The 22,176-nt window shown below is 31.5% G+C and overlaps 1 protein-coding gene across 5 annotated transcripts; it reads right to left on the bottom strand.

The window, feature by feature from the left end:
* Positions 1-7,668: 7,668 nt before the first annotated feature.
* On the bottom strand, positions 7,669-21,531 carry LOC114323909 (nonsense-mediated mRNA decay factor SMG7). Of its 5 annotated transcripts, none has more exons than XR_014346353.1 (8): positions 21,238-21,531; positions 16,497-16,642; positions 15,447-16,055; positions 15,179-15,301; positions 11,393-11,622; positions 9,353-11,306; positions 9,047-9,182; positions 7,669-8,266 (listed from the first exon to the last, which is right to left on the bottom strand). XR_014346353.1 is itself a non-coding variant. In XM_028271585.2 (8 exons), exons 2-7 carry the CDS (start codon positions 16,563-16,565, stop codon positions 9,054-9,056), a joined length of 3,087 nt encoding a protein of 1,028 aa, XP_028127386.1. In that variant the 5' UTR covers positions 16,566-16,642; positions 21,238-21,510; the 3' UTR covers positions 7,669-8,266; positions 9,047-9,053. The 5 variants fall into 5 exon arrangements, 1 of the variants encoding a protein (XP_028127386.1); XR_014346350.1 differs by having other exon boundaries at positions 8,397-9,182; positions 21,238-21,510; XR_014346351.1 differs by having other exon boundaries at positions 9,409-11,306; positions 21,238-21,510.
* Between the last annotated feature and the right edge of the window lie 645 nt (positions 21,532-22,176).

Raw genomic sequence — 22,176 nt, 5'->3', positions numbered from 1 at the left:
CGATGGAACAGTCTTTCTCTTGAATTGGAAGATGGTGATTTTATTTGTATTGTACATTTCTTTCCTTTCCCGAACCAAATATGAGAATGGGTATTCCGACAGAATGACCAACCTTAACTCCAGAGAACCAAATATGCCATCAAATTTATTTATGCATATTAATGTGAAAACAACAATTGCATATAAAACAACATATTATATTTATATGACAAAAAGCACTTAACCTCTCTGATTTTGGGCGGTTGCAGATAACTCCTGACGTTTGAAAATATACAGACACCTCCCCTATGATTTTGGACTGATCTGCAACTATTACCTTTTCCAACCAAACAAAAAGCAAGTGGGCTACGCACGCCCCCATTTGCATGTATTGCTTCGTTTGACAACTTTTCCTACAAAAATGGTTTGATTGAAAGGCCAAAATGATCCTGCCCTTTACTATATAAGACAATGCTAGGAATGCTATACTCCACCCAAATTGGAGAGAAAAGTGAAACCATCTAGGAGCAATTAGTCCTCCCTCTCCCTTTTATTTTATTTTTCTTAATTATATTTTTATCTCTTATTTATTTTTTATTTTTTTATTTAATCAAATATTTATTTGTTTAATTTGTCTTTCACTCTATAGTGCCTTTTTCATTTTTTATTTTTATTGTTTAATATTCTTTAAACTTTATTATATAATTTGTTAGAAATGTCGAAATGTCTTTTGCAAACAACATTGGAGGGGGAAACAATTGATTATATTTTATTAAACTTATTATACAATTTTTTTTTCCCAGTTATATTTTAAACTCTTATTTATTTTATTTTTTGTTTAATCAAATATTTATTTGTTTAATTTGTTTTCCACTCCATAGTGTCTTTTTTATTTTTTAATTTTATTGTTTAATTTTCTTTAAACTTTATTATTTAATTTGTGAGGAATATTGAAATGTCTTTTGCAAACAACATGGAGGGAAACACTTGATTATATTTTATTAAACTTTATTATACAATTTATTTATAGAATCATAAGAAAATAATCTTTTCTTTAACAAATTAGTTTTATTTTTTAAAAAAAAAAATAGAAGACATAATTCAATCAAATATGATAAATTGGATTTCTCATGAAATAGTTTTTTTAAACTATTTTTAATGCTAAAATATATGTGACTATTTTTTTGGTTATTTTTAGTGAACTTTTTTTTTTGTATTATTTTTATTTTATGATTTGAGTTAATAAAAATTGATTTGAGTTGATAAAAATACAAAATAATATTTGTATGGTTTATTTATTCATATATGTATTGTTTATTAGTATTTTTTATTTACACAATTTAAGTTAACATTTGTGTAGCTTGAATATAATAATAATTATTATTATTAATTTCGTACAATTTGAGTTAATATTTTTTTATTAGTCTTTATATTTTTTTAAATATTTCTCTGTTCAAAAAATAATTCTGAATAATTTTTATTTACATTAACTTCAAATCATACAAATTATTTTAATTACGTAAGTTTTTTTTATATATTTATTGAATTATTAATTTAAATTTTTATTAAATATGTTAAATATTAGTCTTATTTTAAATATTTTGTTGATATTTTTTTGAATAATATCACTTTGTTTGGTTTCAGTTTTCAGAATTCACTTTTCAGAAAATTTTACTTTTTAGTTTTCCGGTTTTTTTTTTTTTGTTTTTACTGAATTTTTTTTCATATTTTAAGCAATTTTTTTAATTTTTAGACACACTTAACATAAATACACTTAAAAAGTATACTATTTTTGAAAAAAAATCTTTAAAAATTTCACTAAATACCAAAAATACAAAAAACAAATAGTACATTTTTCGTATGTTTGTGTATTTATTAATTTTTAAAAATATTTTTTCACAAATATTTTACCATTTAGATACATCTAAGTAAGGTGTATCTAAAAAAGTAAAAAAATTGTTTAAAATTTTAAAAATATTCACTAAAAATAAAATAAAAAATATGAAAAATAAAATACTCAATTTTTAAAAAACTGAAGTTAGAAGACTGAAACTAAACACTATCATTAATTTTATAAAAATTAAATTTATATATTAAAAATTATATGTATTTTATTAAAATAAAATTGGATAAAATTTGTTTTGTTTTTTAATTAAAAAAGTGAGGTGAGTGATGTGATGTGATACATAAGCTCCAGAGAGAGAGAGGGAGAGAGAGAGCGAGAGCATGTGTGTGACGTGTGTGTGGGGGTGAGTGTGTGTAAGGATAAATTAGTCTTTTTGACATAGATATTAATGGCGTGACGATTGCAGATCAATCCAAAATTATAAGGGAGGTGTCTGCATATTTTTAAACATCAAGACGGTCACCTGCAACTGTCCAAAACTACAGAGCGTTCAGTGCTTTTTGCCATTATTTATATATAATGAGTTGTTTTCCTAATATAAATTTTATTCTTACTGTTTTCTAACAACAATGAAAAAAATATATATATATGCTACAAAGTTAAAGCACTTTCAAGATGACCATACTAACAGCACTATTATACCTTCAAGTGAAAGTTTATAAATAGCACATTTGAAATTCTTCTTGTAGTACTGGACTCGGTGTTACATAGTGAGAATTTCGAATGTAATTATATGTTGCTTAAAATGAAAGAACTCAATGCAACCACATCATTTTGCATAAAAACTTATATAGTTCCTTTGTTAGTAGAGCTATATTGTTTTTTCAAATCATATTTAAATTGCTTACTACTTAATTCGTTTATAGACACACTCTTATAGCAAAAAATGATGTCTTTTTATTCTCTCTTGCCTAAGGTTTTGAAAATTGTCTTATACTTGTCTATTTTTTATTTTTTTTCGTCCTATTTTTTCAATTAAATAGGATACCCTGTTGCTTGTTGACTCTTTTGACATGTCAAAATTATTGAGATTTTGTTAAATAATAAATTGGTTGTTTTATTATGATTTTTTCCTCATTCTTTTTCTAATAAACTCGACACATCAATTTTAATAAAGTCATAAGTTAACTCCTTATTTAATTAAAAAAAAAAACCTTAAAATTTCATTTTTATGATTACAACAAAATCTGAAAGCTCTCTTCGAGATTTGAGGATTTAATGATTTTAAATGAGTCCATTTCTTAAGCTTGGTAAAGATTTCTCAATTTAATTTTCTTTCTCTTATTATTTTTATCTTTAAAGAAATAAACAATATTCTCCAGTTTGAATTTAATAATTTAGAGATTTGTTCCAATTTTGGTTTAATTTGATGGAGAGAAATTTGTAAAATTGGTTTTGTAACCATTTATGCCATTTTTTTAAAAGATTATTTTTAATTATGTTGCTCCCCTTTATCAGTCTCTTATTCAACCATTGTCTTAAATGTTAACTCTTAGCTACCTTTAGTAGGTTTTTTTATATTTTTATTTTTAATATATCATAGTAACCATGCTGCCAATTTGGTTTGGTACAATAGACTTTGTTTGCATTACCTTTTTCAACAACTTTGCCTAGCTCATTCTATCTTTTCATTAATATCCTGATGATATTAGAATTATTTTGAAATATTGACAATAATTTTTGAGAATTCGAGCTAATCCAATTTACAATGTGCCACAAAAAATCTTAAATTTTTTAGGATTATTTTTTCAATAACTAAACGTGACTTCCCAACTTAATTTTTATTGGTTAATTATGTAAGTTTTTTTTATATATTTATTGAGTTATTAATTTAAATTTTTATTAAATATGTTAAATATTAGTCTTGTTCCAAAATTTTGTTGATATTTTTTTGAATAATATCACTCTGTTTAGTTTCAGTTTTTATAATTCACTTTTCAAAAAATTTTACTTTTTCGTTTTCCGCATTTTTTTGTTTTCACTGATTTTTTTAAATATATTAAGCAACTTTTTTTAATTTTTAAACACATCTAACATAAATACACTTAAAAAGTATAATATTTGTGGAAAAAAAAAAACGTTAAAAAATTCACTAAATAGCAAAACTACAAAAATAAATAAATATGAAAATTCAGTACATTTTTCGTATTTTTGTGTATCTATTAATTTTAAAAAATATTGTTTCACAAATATTTTACTATTTAGATACATCTAAGTAAGATACATTTAAAAAAGTAAAAAAATTGCTTAAAATTTTAAAAATATTCACTGAAAACAAAAAATACGAAAAATAAAAAACTTAAATTTTAAAAAATTAAATTTAGAAAACTAAATCTAAACACTGTCATTAAATTTATATATTAAAAATTATATGTATTTTATTAAAATAAAATTGAATAATATTTGTTTTGTTTTTTAATTAAAAAAGTGAGGTGAGTGATGTGATGTGATATATGCTGAAGAGAGAGAGAGAGAAGAGAGCATCTATGTGACGTGTGTGTGGGGTTGAGTGTGTGTAAGGATAAATTAGTCTTTTTGACATGAATATTAATAGCTTGATGATTGCAAATCAATCCAAAATCATAAAGAAGGTGTCTGTATATTTTCAAACGTCAAGAGAGTCAACTGTAACCATCCAAAATTAGAGGGGGTTCAATACTTTTTGCCCTCATTTTTATATAATGAGCTGTTTTCCTGATATAAATTTTATTCTTACTGTTTTCTAACAACAATAAAAGAAATATAATGCTAGAAAGTCAAAGCCATTTCAAGATAACCATACTAACAGCACTATTATACCTTCAAGTGAAAGTTATGAATAGCACATTTGAAATTCTTCTTGTAGTACTGGACACAGTGTTGCATAGTGAGAATTTGGAATGTAATTGTGTGATGTTTAAAATGAAAGATCTCGATGCAACCACATCATTCTATAAAAACTTATATAGCTCTTTCGTTAGTAAAGCTATACTATTTTCAAACAACAATGCTAGAGACCTCTAATTTAGAGGCTCTAAACACACCTCTAATGAGGTGGAAAAGGCAAAAAAAAAAAAAAAAAAAAAAAAACCAAGACACAGCACTGATGTGGCAGTGGGTCACATTACTAGTGGTACCTCTAATTAGAGGTCCTAAGCATTTTTCATTTTCAAATCATGCTTAAATTACATACTACTTAGTTCATTTATAGACATACTATTATAACAAAAAATGATGTCTTTTAATTCTCTCTTGCCTAAGGTTTTTGAAATTGTCTTTTACTTGTTTTTTTTTTTTCTTGTTTTTTTTTTACCCCTATTTTTTCAATTAAAATAGGATACCATTGTTGTTTGTTTTGACATGTCAAAATTATTGACATTTTGTTAAGTAATAAATTGGTGGTTTTATTATGATTTTTTTCTCATTCTTTTTCTAATAAACTCGACACATCAATTTCAGTAAAGTCATAAGCTAACTCCTTATTTAATTAAAAATAATCCTTAAAATTTCATTTTTATGATTACAACTAAATCTAAAGACTCTCTTCTGGATTTGAGGATTTAATGATTTAAATGAGTTCATTTCTGAAGCTTGGTAAAGATTTCTCAATTTAATTTTCTTTCTCTTTTTATTTTTTTTTTAAATAAATAAAAAATATTCTCCAGTTTGAATTTAATAATTTAGAGATTTGTTCTAATTTTGGTTTAATTTGATGGAGAGAAATTTGTAAAATTGGTTTTGTAACCATTTACGTCATTTTTTTAAAAGATTCTTTTTTTTTTAATTATCTTGCTTCCCTTTGTCAGTCTCTTATTCAACCATTGTCCTAAATGTTAACTCTTAGCCACCTTTAGTAGGGATTTTTTTTTTTTTTTTAATATATCATAGTAACCATGCTGCCAATTTGGTTTGCTACAATAGACTTTGTTTGCATTACCTTTTTCAACAACTTTGCCTAGCTCATTCTATCTTTTCATTAATATGATACTAGCATGTCATTCATGCTATGCAAGAATTATGTTTATAATTATTTATATGTGTAAATTATAATTTTTAAATGTCTTTTTTTTTATATTATATTAAAGTTTAATATTTTGATAATAATCATATGTGTTAGATTTTTCAAGGAATTAAATGTCTTTTTATTTTATTTTATTATATTATATTAAAGTTTAATATTTTGGATAATAATCATATGTGTTGGACTTTTCAAGAAATTTTTTTTATGTTTGTTCTTAATGCATTAAAGTGTTATTATGAGGAATTATAATCATCTATGTTGGGACTTTTCAAGGAATTCATGTGTTGGATTTCAAAAAAAAAAAATTTATGCTTGTTCTTAATGTATTAAAGTGTTATTATGATGGTAAGACTTGGGAGTTGAGAGAAATTAATAAATGCTAAGATTTTATTTTTGTTTAAATCAAAAAATTAAAAAATTTAGATTGGGAGATTGGAGCTTCCACAAGGCTTGAGGTTAAAAACTCCTTTTTACTTAATATATAGTATAGATTAGAATAATTTTGAAATATTGACAATAATTTTGGAGAATTCGAGCTAATTCAATTTACAATGTGCCACAAAAAATCTTAATTTTTTTAGGATGATTTTTTCAATAACTAAAAAGAAAATTATTTGGTGATATCGAAGCAAATACTCGTAACTTCCCAACTTGATTTTTATTGGTCAATGCAAATCAAAAAAGTTTAGAAAAAACAATGTAACAAATACCATATATATTGAATGGTGTTATGTCGAGTATTACTCCAAAACCACTAAATAATCCCTCACGTTGCCAAGCCAGTTAGTGGAGAATAAACTTTTGTACCTTCATTAAATTTGGGTTACCTGTCGTTGAATAAATTTTGAAGAAATAATAAATAAATAAAAATCTCAAAATTTCACATTTATAACAAAATAAATCTTAAATTTTTAATTTTATCAATTTAAATTATAATCTTTTAATTTATTTTTAATATAAACCATCAGCCTATTCCGTTGAGTAAAACCAATAAAAATAAAATAAAATTTTAATCATTAAATTCAATCTAAATATACATAAAATATCTAATCTTTCATTTTTTATTGAGTTTGATGAAAAATTAAAAACAAATTTAAAATTTAAATTGACAAAATTAAAAACTCCCGATTTGCTTTGCTATAAATATCAAACTTTTTTTATAATTTCCCCCAACAAATTTTAATAAACTGCAATATAAAATATACTTTATCCAAAATTCATTAACAATCCAAACATAATTATATCATGCTTGCATTCAAAGCATGTTTATCAAATCACCAAAAAATATCCCAAACGCAAACTACTCCTAAATCTACCAAATTGTTGTTGGAACTATTTCCAGAAAACAACTAAAAACCCAAAACTAAATCCCCAAAATCTGGTTTCATCACTGTATTTGGCTGCCATCAAAGAGCTTAGAACCCCCACTGTATTCAACAACAAAATAGGGTCAAAATGGTAGGGTCATAATCAATGTAATCTTCCTGTTTCACCAGCCAAAACACGTGTGGAAGAATATACGGGATTTGAACACATTGCAGCTGTCTATAAAAATTAAAGGTGTAATGTGAAACTCTTAATTAGATGGGGAAAAGTGCAACTTTAAAAAATTATAAGGAGCAAAGTGTCATTAACCCTAAAATAATCAACGTAACCAGATAAACTACGATTGCTAAAGCACATCTAACATATTCACAATCACAATCATGAGAGGTTCCACAGGACCAATCCACAACACACAAACTTACTTGTCGTATTCAATTGAATATAGAGAAACACAGCATAAAGAATAGCTTCTTAATAACCACTATTGACATTAGGCAAACCAAACCAAAGTTAATTACTCATCCACAAAAGCTCACAACTTGCAACACTAGAAAAACCATTTTGAGTTCAAGCAACAAGTGTAAAAGCGTGAGTTGATAAAGGGCTGGATTAATCAGACACAGAAAGATAAATACCAAAATGCCTCTGTAACCAGTGACTTATTTTCATCTACCATCACATTCCAACCCAGGATTAACCAGACTTTTCACATAACTTTTGTTGAGTTCAATTAGATCTCTCAGAACTTCAAGGCAGCTCTGCAGAAACCGCCAAGATGTCTATTATAGACAGAGACTGCTGATCATGGCAAGCATCGCAAAAACTACTCGTGTTCCCATCTGGCAGATAGATTTTTATCAGTCAACTATAATAGCTAGTAGTAGTTCGGTTCATCCAACTTCAAATACTTGCCCACCGCTTTCCGAAATTGCTTACACGTTAGATGCCCAAACCCATCCAACCAGACAAAGATCTTACCCTCATAAAATCCGCATTTCCCACACCTATTGACTTTCATGATCTTCATTCATGCGATCTGGAAAGCTCGGCACAAGCTGTGTAAAGAAAAGAAAATAAAATAAGACCACTAATTCAAAACCTTAAAAACCAAGAAATATAGACCTATAAGAAAGCATTGTCAATAGCATACAAGTAATAAAACCAGGCCAAAGAAAATCATGATACCAAATGGCTGGCAGACAATGCCTCTGGATTCAGCAAAATCTTTTAAAACTCGACCAATGGAACCTTTTCCTTTTTTTCCCTTTTGTCTTTTATTTTGACAATCAAAACCCATCCTAGGCAGGGCCCTTTGGACCCGCTCTAGAAAGGTAAATTTTAGGTTCAAACTGTCACACATAATCTTGTGAACCAAGCAAATAGGAGGAATTCAAACCCTCATCAATACGTGGGGAGCATACCCACTCACCAACTTGGTTGGCCACTCAGGAATATCTTTTCATGTATGCGTGGGCTTATCTGGGATGTTGAGTGAAACATCAACAAATTCGGTTAAAGCTATGCTAAATACTACTAAAACAGAAATAGTTCAAGCTTCGGTTAGGTGAATTTGGCTGACAATTCCACAGTTTTGGCCACTGCAAAAATGGAAGAACCAAAGGCGCACTTTATTTATATATATATATATATATATTGAGAAGTCACAGGTTCAAAGTCGACAGCACTTCTTATGACTTGTACTTGGTTCTTTTGGACTGGAAAGTATTTGAAGGCTGTGTACACAAATATCTTGAATTGAGAAAATGCAAGAAGAATGATAAATGACATAAACTTTCAGATTCAAACAAAATAATGGTGTGCGCACACACGCAAACCTGTTCATCAGCAAGTGCCTGCAACAATCCAAGACCATCCATATTCCAACAGAAAATAACATTGGCTCTGCAAAGGCGAACTCTGAACTGGTAGCACCAGGTCACTGGACATCAACCACAGTAAACTGTTCACAACCTGAATGGCAAAAAAATCAACACTAGATTCTGAGAAAAATTAAAGGGAAAGTCCCCAAAAACCTGCAGTGCTTTCACAGACAGAAATCACCAGGTAAAATCAGCTCATCTCACCAGCCAAAAGAAAACATTGTTTATAATAATAAAGAACCTAAAAAGGCATTGGCTTACCATCTATCTCCCATAATCATCTCACACAAAGAAACGACCTTCCCAGAGAGTCTGACCTTGATACTGCTCTGGCAATGTAATAGACTGTTGATTTCCTTTCTGAAATTGCTGTTCCTGTTCCTGATATAGTTTCAGACGTTCAGAAAACTGATAGTCCTGCCAGCCATTCTGTTTTTCTCCATGGACTTGCAGTGTCGACACTTGTTTTCCAGGAAAGGGAAAGCCTACCATCCCCATCGAGCTATTGATCTTACTCACAGGATATGCCTCTGCTGACTGATTTATGGTATTACTGAATCCAATGCCTTGGGTTGATGACGGCAATTGATATCCATCTAGCCAGCTATAATCATCGATTGGTGGATTTTCATTCTTCAGTCTTACACCAGACAAGGACTCATCAACAAGTTTGGGAGGAACAGAGTTAAATCCAGGTGGAGGACCCGAATGCCTGATGGGTCGGCTCACTGGATTCTTTCTCAAACCTGCAGGCATCATTGACAATGGCTTCATGGACAAACTATCCAAAACAGTTCCCGATGACATAATCGAATCGAACTTAGAAGGCACTGCAGTTTCAGAGACCTGAACTGGATATTTGTTTCCAGCACTGAGATTCACATACTGATGAGGAAATGGAACTGGAAGCGCAATAGGCTGCAAAGCTCCCAAATGATCTTGCAAACCATGTTTCATAGGAAACCCATTCTCCAATAAGCTCAAATTGGTCAGTTCATTTGCAATAGAAACCTGTTCTTGTGCCAGCCACATTGAAGTATTTGGCTGGATTGGTTGCAAATACTGAGCAGTAATATTAGCAAGAGATGTAGGTGGCCTTGAACTTGTATTAAAAGCATTTGGCAAAAGGAAACCATCATTAGAGGCTGAAACAAACCCAACGTTATTTCCCGAATCAGCCTTGGCGCAATCAGCCTTGGAGCAATTAACAACAGACCCCAAAACCTCAAAAGAGCTTGGTTTTGAAGCAGCATCAGTATGCTTCTCAGACACAGTTGGTTTGAAAACAATCTCCTCATCCTCTTCTTCCCCTTCCATGTATAACTGTGGCTTTGGCTGCAAAAGTCCAAGATTCACTTGACTTTCTGCTGGATTTTCTTGCATGGTACCATTTAATCTGGGTATCTCTAAGGAGCTACAAAGCAAATAATCATCTGACATTTGTGGTTCAACACCTATAGCAAATCTCTTCAACTTTGGATCAAAATAAATTCCCTGTTTCCCAACACGAACCACATTAGAAAGAGCCTTTGCAGCAGCTATAATCCTCTGAACACGAGCTTTCTTCCCTTTATTGCCACCATCACTTTCAAATGAATGTTTCCTCGAAAAATCAAGGATTAGTTGTGCAGGGAGCAGAGGCAGGAATCCTCTCAATTCAAAGTCTTCAAACAATGCAAGCCGATTGGCAGTTTCACATTCATCATACCTGCTCATATTGAAGAAACATGTTTCATCTTCATTCTCATTAATAGATGAGAATCCACTTGACAAAAGCTTGTTCAAAAAGGAAACATAGTTATCCCAAAAAAATGATCTAGCACTAGCTTGTTTCTCCTCCACTTCAGTGCCAACTGCAATATCTTGCCGACAAGCTAACCATTCCACAAAAACCATTATGCCAGGCAACATATAGCTTGTTGAAGGATCATTCAACTGGATGCATCTGAGAATTATATGCCCCATAAACTCAAAAATAGCAGTAAATGCATTCTGAAGCAGAACTGAACGTTGTAAAATTTCAGCATATGACTGATTTTCAATTTCTTTATTTGCATTGTGAACAGTGAATATGAGGATGGCTATCAGTCTGATAATCACAAGTCTACATTCAGCAGCATCTGAACCAAAATTGTACTCCTCATCTGGACCGCAAGCAAGAAGCTCCAGCAAATCACTTCTAGCCATAGAGAAAAGTTCCCCAAATGTCTCCAAGCTGGAAAAAGATAACAGAGAAACATTACCAAATGATTTGACTGGACTGCCATATACAACCTAAACCATTTTGATCACAAGACATACCTTGTCCGTGTGAAAAGAATACCATTAAGTCGGACAAAACAAATGCTGAAGGCTTTAAAAATCTCAGGTAAAGATGCTTTTTCCTTGACAAGACTAGCTTCCACCCTATCATCTTTTGGAACCCTTGTTTCACCTTTCCCTTTTCCTCTCCCTTTTCCAGTCATCCGTGCAGGGGGCATCTTAACAGAAGCTTTGGCATCCCCAAACAGCTGAGAATAATTCTGACGGTTCTGCAAAAAATAAATAAATAAAATACAGCTAAAGCCATAATTAACATTTCTTAAACACAAGTATACTCCGTTTGGCAAGAGCTTTTTTGGCTATTTTAGCCACAAAAGACAAAATAGGCTATTTTAGCCACAACAAACAAAACATCACATCCAACCCATAATCATTACTCTTCTCTCACAAAAAAAGCCAAAAATCCCTTCCCAAACCAAGCTTTTTAGCCAAGGCTAAAATAGCCAAAAAAACCAAAAAGCCAACACACTTCCCAAACGGAGGCAGATTTTCAAACAGAAACCAAACTAGTTTGCGTTCATCAGTGCCATGAATAACATCAAATATAGTGGCAAACACAAACTAAACCTTTAGGCCCCGTTTGTTTTGGGGTATAGAGGGAGGGATGGGATTAGGATAGAGGTGAGACCTATGAAGCACGGACACTGACACGGATACGGACACGGGACACGGCAATTTCCAAAAAATGGGGACACGGACACGGCAGGGGACACGGCGATTTTTTTATTTTTATATATATTTTTATGTGTTATTATGTAGATTCGTATTACATTCATTCTAAATCAAAATTAACAAACACTAATATAGTACCATTAATTCAATAAATATAAGAGAGGCAAAAGATTCAACATCCAACATCCAACAATAAATATAAGGGGAAAACATCCAACAATATTTGGACACACTTCTATCCCCTGATTTTTAATTTGCATCAAATGGACTTTTACCCTAGTGTATGAACCTTTACGTGTAACCCGACAAAAGTTACATTGAAAAGTATAATTCCCCCCCTTTGCACCATATTTTTCTAATCTAGTCACATATTTCCACAGTGGCTTATCATCTTTAGCATCAAAGGCAGATGGTGTGTTATTGGCAGAATTTGAACTAGACATTTTTCCTATAAATTAACATTAACATTAACATTAGAAGGATAAATAAAAAAATTAAAAAAAACAAAAAAAAGAGCTTAAATAGAATTTAAATAAAACTGAATTTAAACATATAATTAAAAAAAACAGTCTCATCTAAATAAAGAGTTTAAATAAAAAAAACAGAATTAAAATACAGTTTTATATATATACATATAATTAAAAAAAAAGTTCTTACATATATATATATATATAAACATATAAACAAATAAAAATAAAAATAAAAAAGAGTCTTATATATAATATATATCAAAAAAAAAAAAGAGGCTTATTAATATATATCAAAATAAAAAATAAATAAAAAAAAAGAGTATGTTACAAATAAATAAATATAATATATAAACGTAAAAAAAAATAAAAATAAAAATAAAACATAAACGTAAAAAAAAAATAAAAATAAAAATAAAACTCAACTCATCAGTCGAAAGCTGAGAGAGAGCGAAAGAGAAGGAGACAGGCGAAAGAGAGAGAGCGAGAGACGCAGAGAGAGGGGCTCACCTCGAAGACGACTGGATCGACTGAAGGAGAGACTGAGGGCTGCGATCGACGTCAGAGGCTTCGATCGACGTCGGAGGGCTTCGATCGACGTCAGAGAGCTGCGATTGACGTCGGAGGTCTGCGACTGAGAGACAGCTTCGATCAACTTCAGAGGGCTTCGACTGAGAGAGAGGGCTTCGACTGAGAGAGAGAAGGCAGGTTTGATTTTTCTCCTTTTACTCAGTGTCGATTAGGGCTTTTTTTTTTTTTTTTTACTTTATAAATATTATACTTTGACCCCAAATAAATATAAAAAATTCAAAAACGAGCCCCGCCGTGTCCCATGGCGTGTCCAGAAATGGACACGCGTGTCCCCACCGTGTCCCTGCCGTGTCCCCTTCCAAAAAAATCATTAAATTAAAGGGACACGCCATCTGGCGTGTCCCGTACGTGTCCACGGCGTGTCCCCGTGTCCCCGGCGTGTCCGCGTGTCGGACACTGCTACGGCATCAATTTTGGAGTGTCCATGCTTCATAGGGTGAGACCCATTTAATGTTGTGTTTGTTTGCAGATTTGAGAAAGAGATTGAGATGGAGGTCTAGATTAGGTTGGGCCTTGGAAATGGGATTGGAATGGAGGAGGTGGATGTGGTATTAAAAAAATAGTACCGCTGGACTTTCTTTTTTCTTTTTTTTTTACATGTTAGGCATTTTTTTTTTTTTTTGAACATTAATGTTTAATTTTTTGTATTTTTTGTTAAGTAAAAATCATTGTTTATTTGTTTTATTTTTTTCTATTTTTTATTTATTTTTTTATTTTTTACATGTTGGGCATTTTTTTTTTTAACATTAATGTTTCATGTTTTTGTATTTTTTTTATTTGTTTTATTATTTTATATAAAAATAATTTAACAATCCCTACATCAACAACTATCATCAAAATAAACACAATTTTACTTAATCCCCTCCATTCTACTTCTGAAAACAAACGAGGCCTTAGATACAAATCTTCATCAGTCTGTATCTAACACCACCATTGCACCTAAGCCTAACAATGACTGCATACTAGACAATCAATGCACATTTGTTCATATTTCCTTCAAAAAAAATAGAGAGAGAAGACAGAGAAAAGAGACGGAATGAAATTGATCGCAAGCATTTCAATGGAAACCTACATGAAGCATTGCAGTTAATGCAGCCACAAATCCATACACAGAAATTCCTTGAGCTCCTGTGTAAGAATATCCGAAAAGATATTCACAGATTATATTTTCCCAGCAGAAAAAAGGGTCTAGTGCACCACTGACTCAATTTAAATGGCGAATCTGATTTTGGAGTGAGGTCATCACTTTGGTGGTGACCGAAAAGAGGAACGAAGTGCTTTATGTAAAATACAAATACACCTCTCCCCAAACAACACAATGATAAACCTGCAATCATCTTGATAAATGGCCACAATTTTTCTGTCTATTCCTGAGAACATGCATGATGTGAGTGTGCACATCCACACCTGTGTACAGGTCTTGCTAAATTCAATATCAGGTCAGGTACAGAGACACTATTATAACTGCTTAGTGGGTGTTTGGGTTGGCTTTTTAAGTGGCTTTTTGCTTTTTGGCATTTTCAGTTAGTTGCTAAAAAACCTGCTTTTTGTGAGTGAAAAAGCTGCTGTAACAATTGGCTTTTTTGGCTCATGACAGCTTGATGGTTTTTTGGCATTTTTACAAAAGCGGACCTTTTACCCAGAAGTTCAGAGTTTTCCAGATAGACCAACTGGTGCAAACATGGTGTACCATACCAGTATTTCCAAACATAAGGTATCAACATTTGCCATGCCAAAACCCAATAGTCCAAATTTAAGGCAGCATACAGTTCTTCCAAGTTGGCCAGCCAGCACAGGAATCCATATGGTCTCGTGGAACAACAATCACTTGATGTCAAAAATCAGAAGTGGATATGCACTTACTCTATGACCCATATTTCTCAAGCATTGCCTTGTTTTCAAGACTATAGCATGGTATGGTTACTAAATAAACTCCAAATATCCTTATGACAGATAATTAAAACTGGACTAGCATACAAAAGAAATACAATACACAGTTTCATCAACACACCAGTTCTACATAGCACATGCTTACCTTCTCAAATGCAATGATCAAATTATCCCTTGCTGTCGAAAAAGGGTTATCAACCGCCAAACTTCGGAAATATCTGTAAATGGTCAATAATTCATCCCCTGAATATGAAGCCAGTATTGCAAGCTGAGAATAAGCAAATGATGAGTTCAATAACATGGATTTATCACCATACGGCAATTATACAGTGGGGGAAAAAAAGCCATAGCAGACTTTAACACGGACATGAATTGTAAGCAAGCTACAATATGAAGGGATCACATGGGAACACCTGATGATGAGGGTTGCCACTTGAAGGCCAAAGTGAAGAAGCTTGCATATAGTAGCTTGATGCTGCTGCAAAATCTCTAGCTTTGGACTCACCCTCTCCATATAACCCTTTGTAACGACCAAGATCCCCAAGGTAAATCAAACAACGGTGGCAAGATACCAAGCCTTTCATCACTTCAGCAGATATATTTCCATCTTGGGACAAAATCTGATTTTGTTGATCATCAGAGAAATAACCTAATGGTAGACCATATTTAGATCTAATTTTTACCATCAAATCATGATAAAACCCAGTTGCTTCCGAAAGGAAGGTTTTAAATTGGGTACGAATTTTTGCGATTCGATCAGGTCCAGGACGTGTGGCACCTTTCCCATTTTGAGACGTGGCCGATCCTGCTGATGCAAGAGCAGCACTAAGGTGTGCACGCAACTCCTCAATTCTCCTATAATGCAATTGCCACAAAGCATACTCTATTTCATGCTGTTCAGAGAAAGCGTGATCTTCAAGAACAATAGCTTCATAGTTCTCTCGCATCTGTTGCCATGCATTGGGATCTGAGGGAATCCTGGCATGTGCTGCTTTCCGACGCTTATTCTCCAATTCAACATTCTATAGTGAAGAGATGAATGTCAAACAACTTGGTCATAATAACCAAAACAACAACAACAACAACAACAACAACAAAAACAACAACAATAATAATAACAAATAAATACTCAAAAGTTTTCTAAACAGGACCGGCCTATTAGATTCTTTTTTCTTTTTCTTTTTGATAAATCCTACTAGATTCTTTTGATATATATTATGCTCCTCTAAACACTATGAGAAAAATACTATGTACATAATTTTAATTCCTACATCCTTTCATCAATATTCACCCAAAATAAAGCACATACGCATCACTCTTACCCTTTTTACATAAATAACTAGATTGCTATACCCTTTGCAGGCACATGAACAAAGGATCCATTGTACTCAACAATAAAAATTACATTGTTCTAATCCAATCATTTAGCTGAACAAAAGTTCAGAGATAAAGCAAAGGAATACCTTGGTGTAAAGACGTTGAACACGCTCTCTTGTTGAAAGATCTAAAGTATTATCCATCGGAATGGTCATTATCCATCAAAGAAGTTCGACCAAATTCAACTCCAAATTCAATAGCAACATAAAACATTTAATCTTCAAATAACTGCCTGCACCAATACACAACTCAATCAGAATGAAAATTTTAAAAGAAATGCAAAGACGCATACAAGCACAAACATAACTATAAGATTTGAATTTAAAAATAATATTGCTGAAAAACATGCCAAAAAAGGGATCCACGTTTATGGAACTATAAGGGATCCATGTTTACGGAACCATTTAAGATGGGCCACCATTAGCCCTTTCAACTGCAACTTGAATCCTTTATTAAGGATCCCAAAACCCCATATATTCTTCCCATCATAAGAACATAACTCTTCATAGGGAAATCAAAGGAACTAATGCAGCATATGGTGATCATATTATTATTGCAACCTGAAATATATTAGTCATGTCAACCATATTTGAGAGAGGAGCTGAAGGTCATGCTTGAAAGGAGATGCAAGTGTTGAAGTTTTATATGGAACAAATGCAGATCACTGTTTCATTTATTTTATTGATATGATTGCAATCCTCACAGATTATCAGGCAAACCCGATCCGGATCTTACGATCCTACGATCTTACAATCCATTTGAGTACAATCGATCCGGATCGTGTAAAAAATTCCTTATAGGTAGGATCTTTCGATCCTGATAATGGGATCTTATAGGATCATGGAGTCCCGATCCGAATCCGATTCTATCCGATCCAATTTACAAGCCTTGTTTTATATTGTATGGCATATTTTATTGTAAATTTTATATTTGTTGTCTAAATACCAATTTATGTGATCAAAATAAATAATAAAAGTTAAGTAATATTAAATCAAATAGACTAAGAAAAACAAACTAGGAAACAAACATTCAAATATTGTGGTAATTTAAGAAAATTAACTAGTTGAAAAAACAAACTTAGCTTTAGTGGAGTCTAAGGAGGGTAAGATGATTGCAACTTTATCCTAATTTTTTGAGAGATTACTTTTGTGACTCAAATCCGCTCCACCAAGGATGCTAATGACAAACCTTATCATCCGGTTAAGCTGTTCTTTTGAGTTTTTAATCTATTTTCATATCCAACTTTGTTAAATATTTTTTCTTAACTTTTTATGTATTATTGTAGATTGCAAAATATTTTGTTATAAAATTATTCTTCTTCTTTTTTTGATGAAATACAAAACTTTTACTATCGAGTTTTTTATTGTATAATATTATATGTACATTTTACATAAAGAGTATTATATTTTTCATAATATTTTCACTTATTTTTAATAAAATATAGGCTCATTTTGGGTATACTTTTTAAGAAATGTTTATTTAAATTAAATTATTATATAATTTGTCTTTTTCGGTAGGATCTTACGATCCTCGATCCGATTCTACGATTCGATCCTATAAGCAACTCCAACGATCCAACGTAGAATCCCGATTTTAACAACCTTGGTATTAGGTACCTTACAAGCAGGATGAATTGAACAAAAACTGTATATCATCGATTCTACTACAAGAAGGAAAAAAACTAGTAGTAGTGCCTATACCGACAACAATTAGCAGAAATTGGAAAGAGAAAATTAAAACAAATTTAAAGTCACGATACTCTTAAAATGCTGAGTTCAATATTGAACACAGCAAACAAGCAGATGAAGGTTATATATATATATATATATATATGGAAACATTCTAACCGAAACAAAAAGAAAGAAAAACAGTTGGTATGAAATTTAGAAAAAACTTAAGTGAATAAAGTTTATCCTAGTGAATGATTTGAAAGAGTAAAACCAAAAAAAAATTATGTATACCGGTATTTGTTCTCATTAATTCATTCTTTTTATTTAGTAAATAAATATTGTGGGACAAATATTATGGAACACAATTAAAAGCTCAAGAGTCTAAGTTGTACATGGGTTTCACATATGATGTACATGGAAAATTAATAGACCTAAATTGGCATGAGATGCATTAGTATAAAAAAATAAAAATAAAAATAAGGTACACAAAATTCACCTATAAGTTTTGACCATCTCAATGGACAGGCCCATTTATAGTCTTAGCATTTGCTAAAATCAATACTTCCCTTATGTGTCATATATTGTTTAAAAGCAACTTCACAATTACAATTTTACAAATATCCAAATGCATCATATCTAGTGTTGTCAATATCTTGCAATTAACATTACATTTCTTACGATTCAATACTTTTTAGAGGTAAATCAATACCTATGAAGCACGGATACTTCAAATAGGGGGACGTATCCGTATCGGTATCCGATACGGATACCGATACTCCTTGGATACTCGCGGATACGTATCGGATACTTATTAAAAGTATCGGATACTTCTTAATTATTTTTTCATTAATTTTGAAGTATCGGATACTTAATTTTGAAGTATCGGATACTTCAAGTCATGTTTACTTGTTTTATGAAATTAGAATTATAACATTTCTTACATAGTAATATAATATAATTGCAAGTATAAATATACAACATATTACACAATTACCAAAAATGGTATTTGAGGGAAAAATTGATTAGAATAAAGTACTAAAATGTTGTATTTTTTGTCATACTCATACATAAATAAAATAAAAAAAACTCCGATCTGCGTTTTATATGTATTACATAAATGTGGATACATGTATATCTTTGATTTAAGGAACCTTACTCATAAAATTTTAAGAATTATACATTGTTTAGTGTTTTATTCTCACAAGCAATGTTATTAAAGGCGATAGGCACGAGGCGCCAATGTCTCCTGGGACTTAGGTGCAAGGTGCAAGGTGCAAGGTGCAAGCCGAGGCATAGGCTTCACCGGAGTAAGGCACACCTTGAAGGTAAAAAAAATAAAAAAATAAAAAATTTAAAATAAGCAAATAATTTAGGGTTTAACATAAGCAAATTAAATATTGAACATTTTAAAACATAAATTTTAACAAACACCACTATTTTAACATAGACAAGTGAACAATATTTCAAAGTTCAACATAAAACACGAACATCCATGATCTAAATTTCAACCAACAACAATATTTCAAGTTTAAGCATTTCAAACATCAAGAAGAAGAAGAAGAAGAGCGGCAAAGAAGAATAAGAATTGAAAAAAATATGAAAGAGAAGGGGAGGGAAGAAGAATAAGAAGAGAAAAAATAAATAAATAACCAATTCAGAAAAGATGGCAGAAGAATGAGAAGGAGGAGGAGGAGGAGGCGGCAAAAAGGTAAAGAGAAGAGAAGAGTAAGGATCTGCTAATTTTCATTCTGTCGTTTATTTGGGGCTCAATGCCTAATGTATTGGCATGTATACTTAAGAGCAAGGATCTGCTGTAGCTGAACCATATTAAATCAATAGTCAAATTTCAAACAAAATCAATCAAAGGAAAATAATAATAATAAAAAGCCCTCAAGGCCTGCACCTTGGGCCAGGTGCACACCTAAAGTGCAACCTATTGAAGTCACCTCAGTTGGAACAATGCAAGACGGTTTGTGTCAGGATGGGACTTGGGCCTAAGCGCACAGCTAGGCGCGCTTTTCATAACACTGCTCACAAAATATTTGTTTTTAATATAACTATATTTATTTTTCTACCTATTTTCCAAGGTGTTAAAAAAAAAAAACTTCCGATACACAATATGTGATTCAGAAAAAATTAAATAAATAAATAAATAAAAATACAAGATTCAAATCCCAATTTGACAACTATGATCGTATTCACCTACAACATGTTTTTTCAAGAGAAAACGACACAATTATTTGCTTTACTTCATTAATTACAATACCCATTAGGTAACAGGACAATCAATACGCAAAAGCTTTTACTATCTGATCAAGAAGTAAAATAGTTAGTGGTTATAGAGTATGCCATTAAGAAGAATTGCACATGACACTTTTGAAGTAATTTGAATAAAATAAAATGGTAATACGTACAGATAGAAGCACCCCAGTTCAATAATCAGCATCCTGTTTCCAGAACATGGCACAACATTTTCCCGATCCACTTAAAAGCTTACCATATGAAACCCTAAAGACGGCCTCATTAAAAATTTTAAGCAATTTTCATCTTTAATGACTTTTTCCTAATAGCTTTATCGGTCAAAAAAACATGATCAGTTTCTGTTTTGGCAGGTACACCTATCGAATTTTCAGCAACACAAAACAAACTGTGCACACGTGACCATGTCTGTGCTTCACAAGCTAATAGATACATTTGAATCCAGCAACTGGAAACCTATTTTCAATTTGCACATGTAAGACAAACAAACCAAACCTAAAGATATCCAAATACCCCACTTAAACTAAATAAATTCGGAACCACGTGCATTGAATTGAGCTTAAAAACACAATACAACAAAAAAAACACAGAGAGGGGATAACAAGGTACAAGAAACAGCAAAACAAACAAATATCTGGTCTCAAAGACATCAACATATATCTTTACATTTCCCAAACAGCTAAAAAGAAAGTAACACAAACCAATCAATCCATAAACCTTTGAAACCCTAAATTCTTACAATCCCAACGAACAGATCAGACCTAAATTAACCCAATACGCAGAAATCGATTTCGAACCAAACCCACAAAAAAAAAAAAAAAAAATTGGAATAAATAAACGTCCAGATTCAACAAAAAAAAAGAAAGATACACAAATACATATATAAATATATAGTTACCTATTTTGAATTAGATCTGCAGAGATCTCGTCGCGCAAGGAATAGAATCGCTGTGTAATTGTTTTCCGGCAAATTGATCAGCGATTCTGAAAGAGAGGGAGACGAGAATCTGCAAGAAGGTAATGAAGAGAGAGTCAATCTAGGGTTTGGTTGGGTTGTCTTTTGAAGCCATTTCTTGGAATGAAGATGAAAAACAACTTGAATATCATCGCATGACTCGTTTGGGTCTTTTTCTTGGTTTGGTCCAGGCGGCTATGACCTCCCAAAAGTCTTTATCAATATTTTAATATTAATATTAAATATTAAATAAATACTCTTTTATATATAATTTTAATATTAATATTAAATATTAAATAAATACCCTCTTATATATATATTATATATATATATAATAAGGCACAAAGTTTTTTAAAAAATATATCAAAATGTATGTGAGATACATTTTGATCCAATGGCTAAGATCAATCCCAAATATATATCAATGGTTAAGAAAGTTCTGTTTTTCAAATCAGATGGGACATCTTAGGTGGAAATGAGATTGAAAGGCTGAGATTAAGTTAAAGGTTGTATCCTTTTACCTTTACCGTTGGATATATACTTCAACTTTGAAACTCATTTCAAACACATTTCAGCCTTTTCGTCGTCTCTCTCTTCAAACCCATTTTAGTGTTTCTCTTCACCGTTGGATATACCCTTCAATTTTGAAACCCATTTCAAACACATTTCAGCCATTTCACCATCTCTCTCTTCAAACCCATTTCACTGTTTCTCTCTTCAAACCCATCTCTCTCTCTCTACAGTGGAAAGCCACAGACAAAGCATCGATCGAACGAATTGGGGCAACGATTACACTGAAGATCTCCTCGAATCAGGTCCATTTCTCCCTCTAATGCTCAATATACTTATTGGGTTTTCACTTCTCATCAAAATCTCATAAGG

This window comes from Camellia sinensis, chromosome 12, assembly GCF_055761805.1.
Source record: "Camellia sinensis isolate YWXY chromosome 12, ASM5576180v1, whole genome shotgun sequence".
Classification (NCBI taxonomy): Eukaryota; Viridiplantae; Streptophyta; class Magnoliopsida; order Ericales; family Theaceae; genus Camellia; species Camellia sinensis.
Note: the sequence above shows the minus strand (reverse complement) of the source record. Positions and strands in the feature narration are given on the sequence as shown.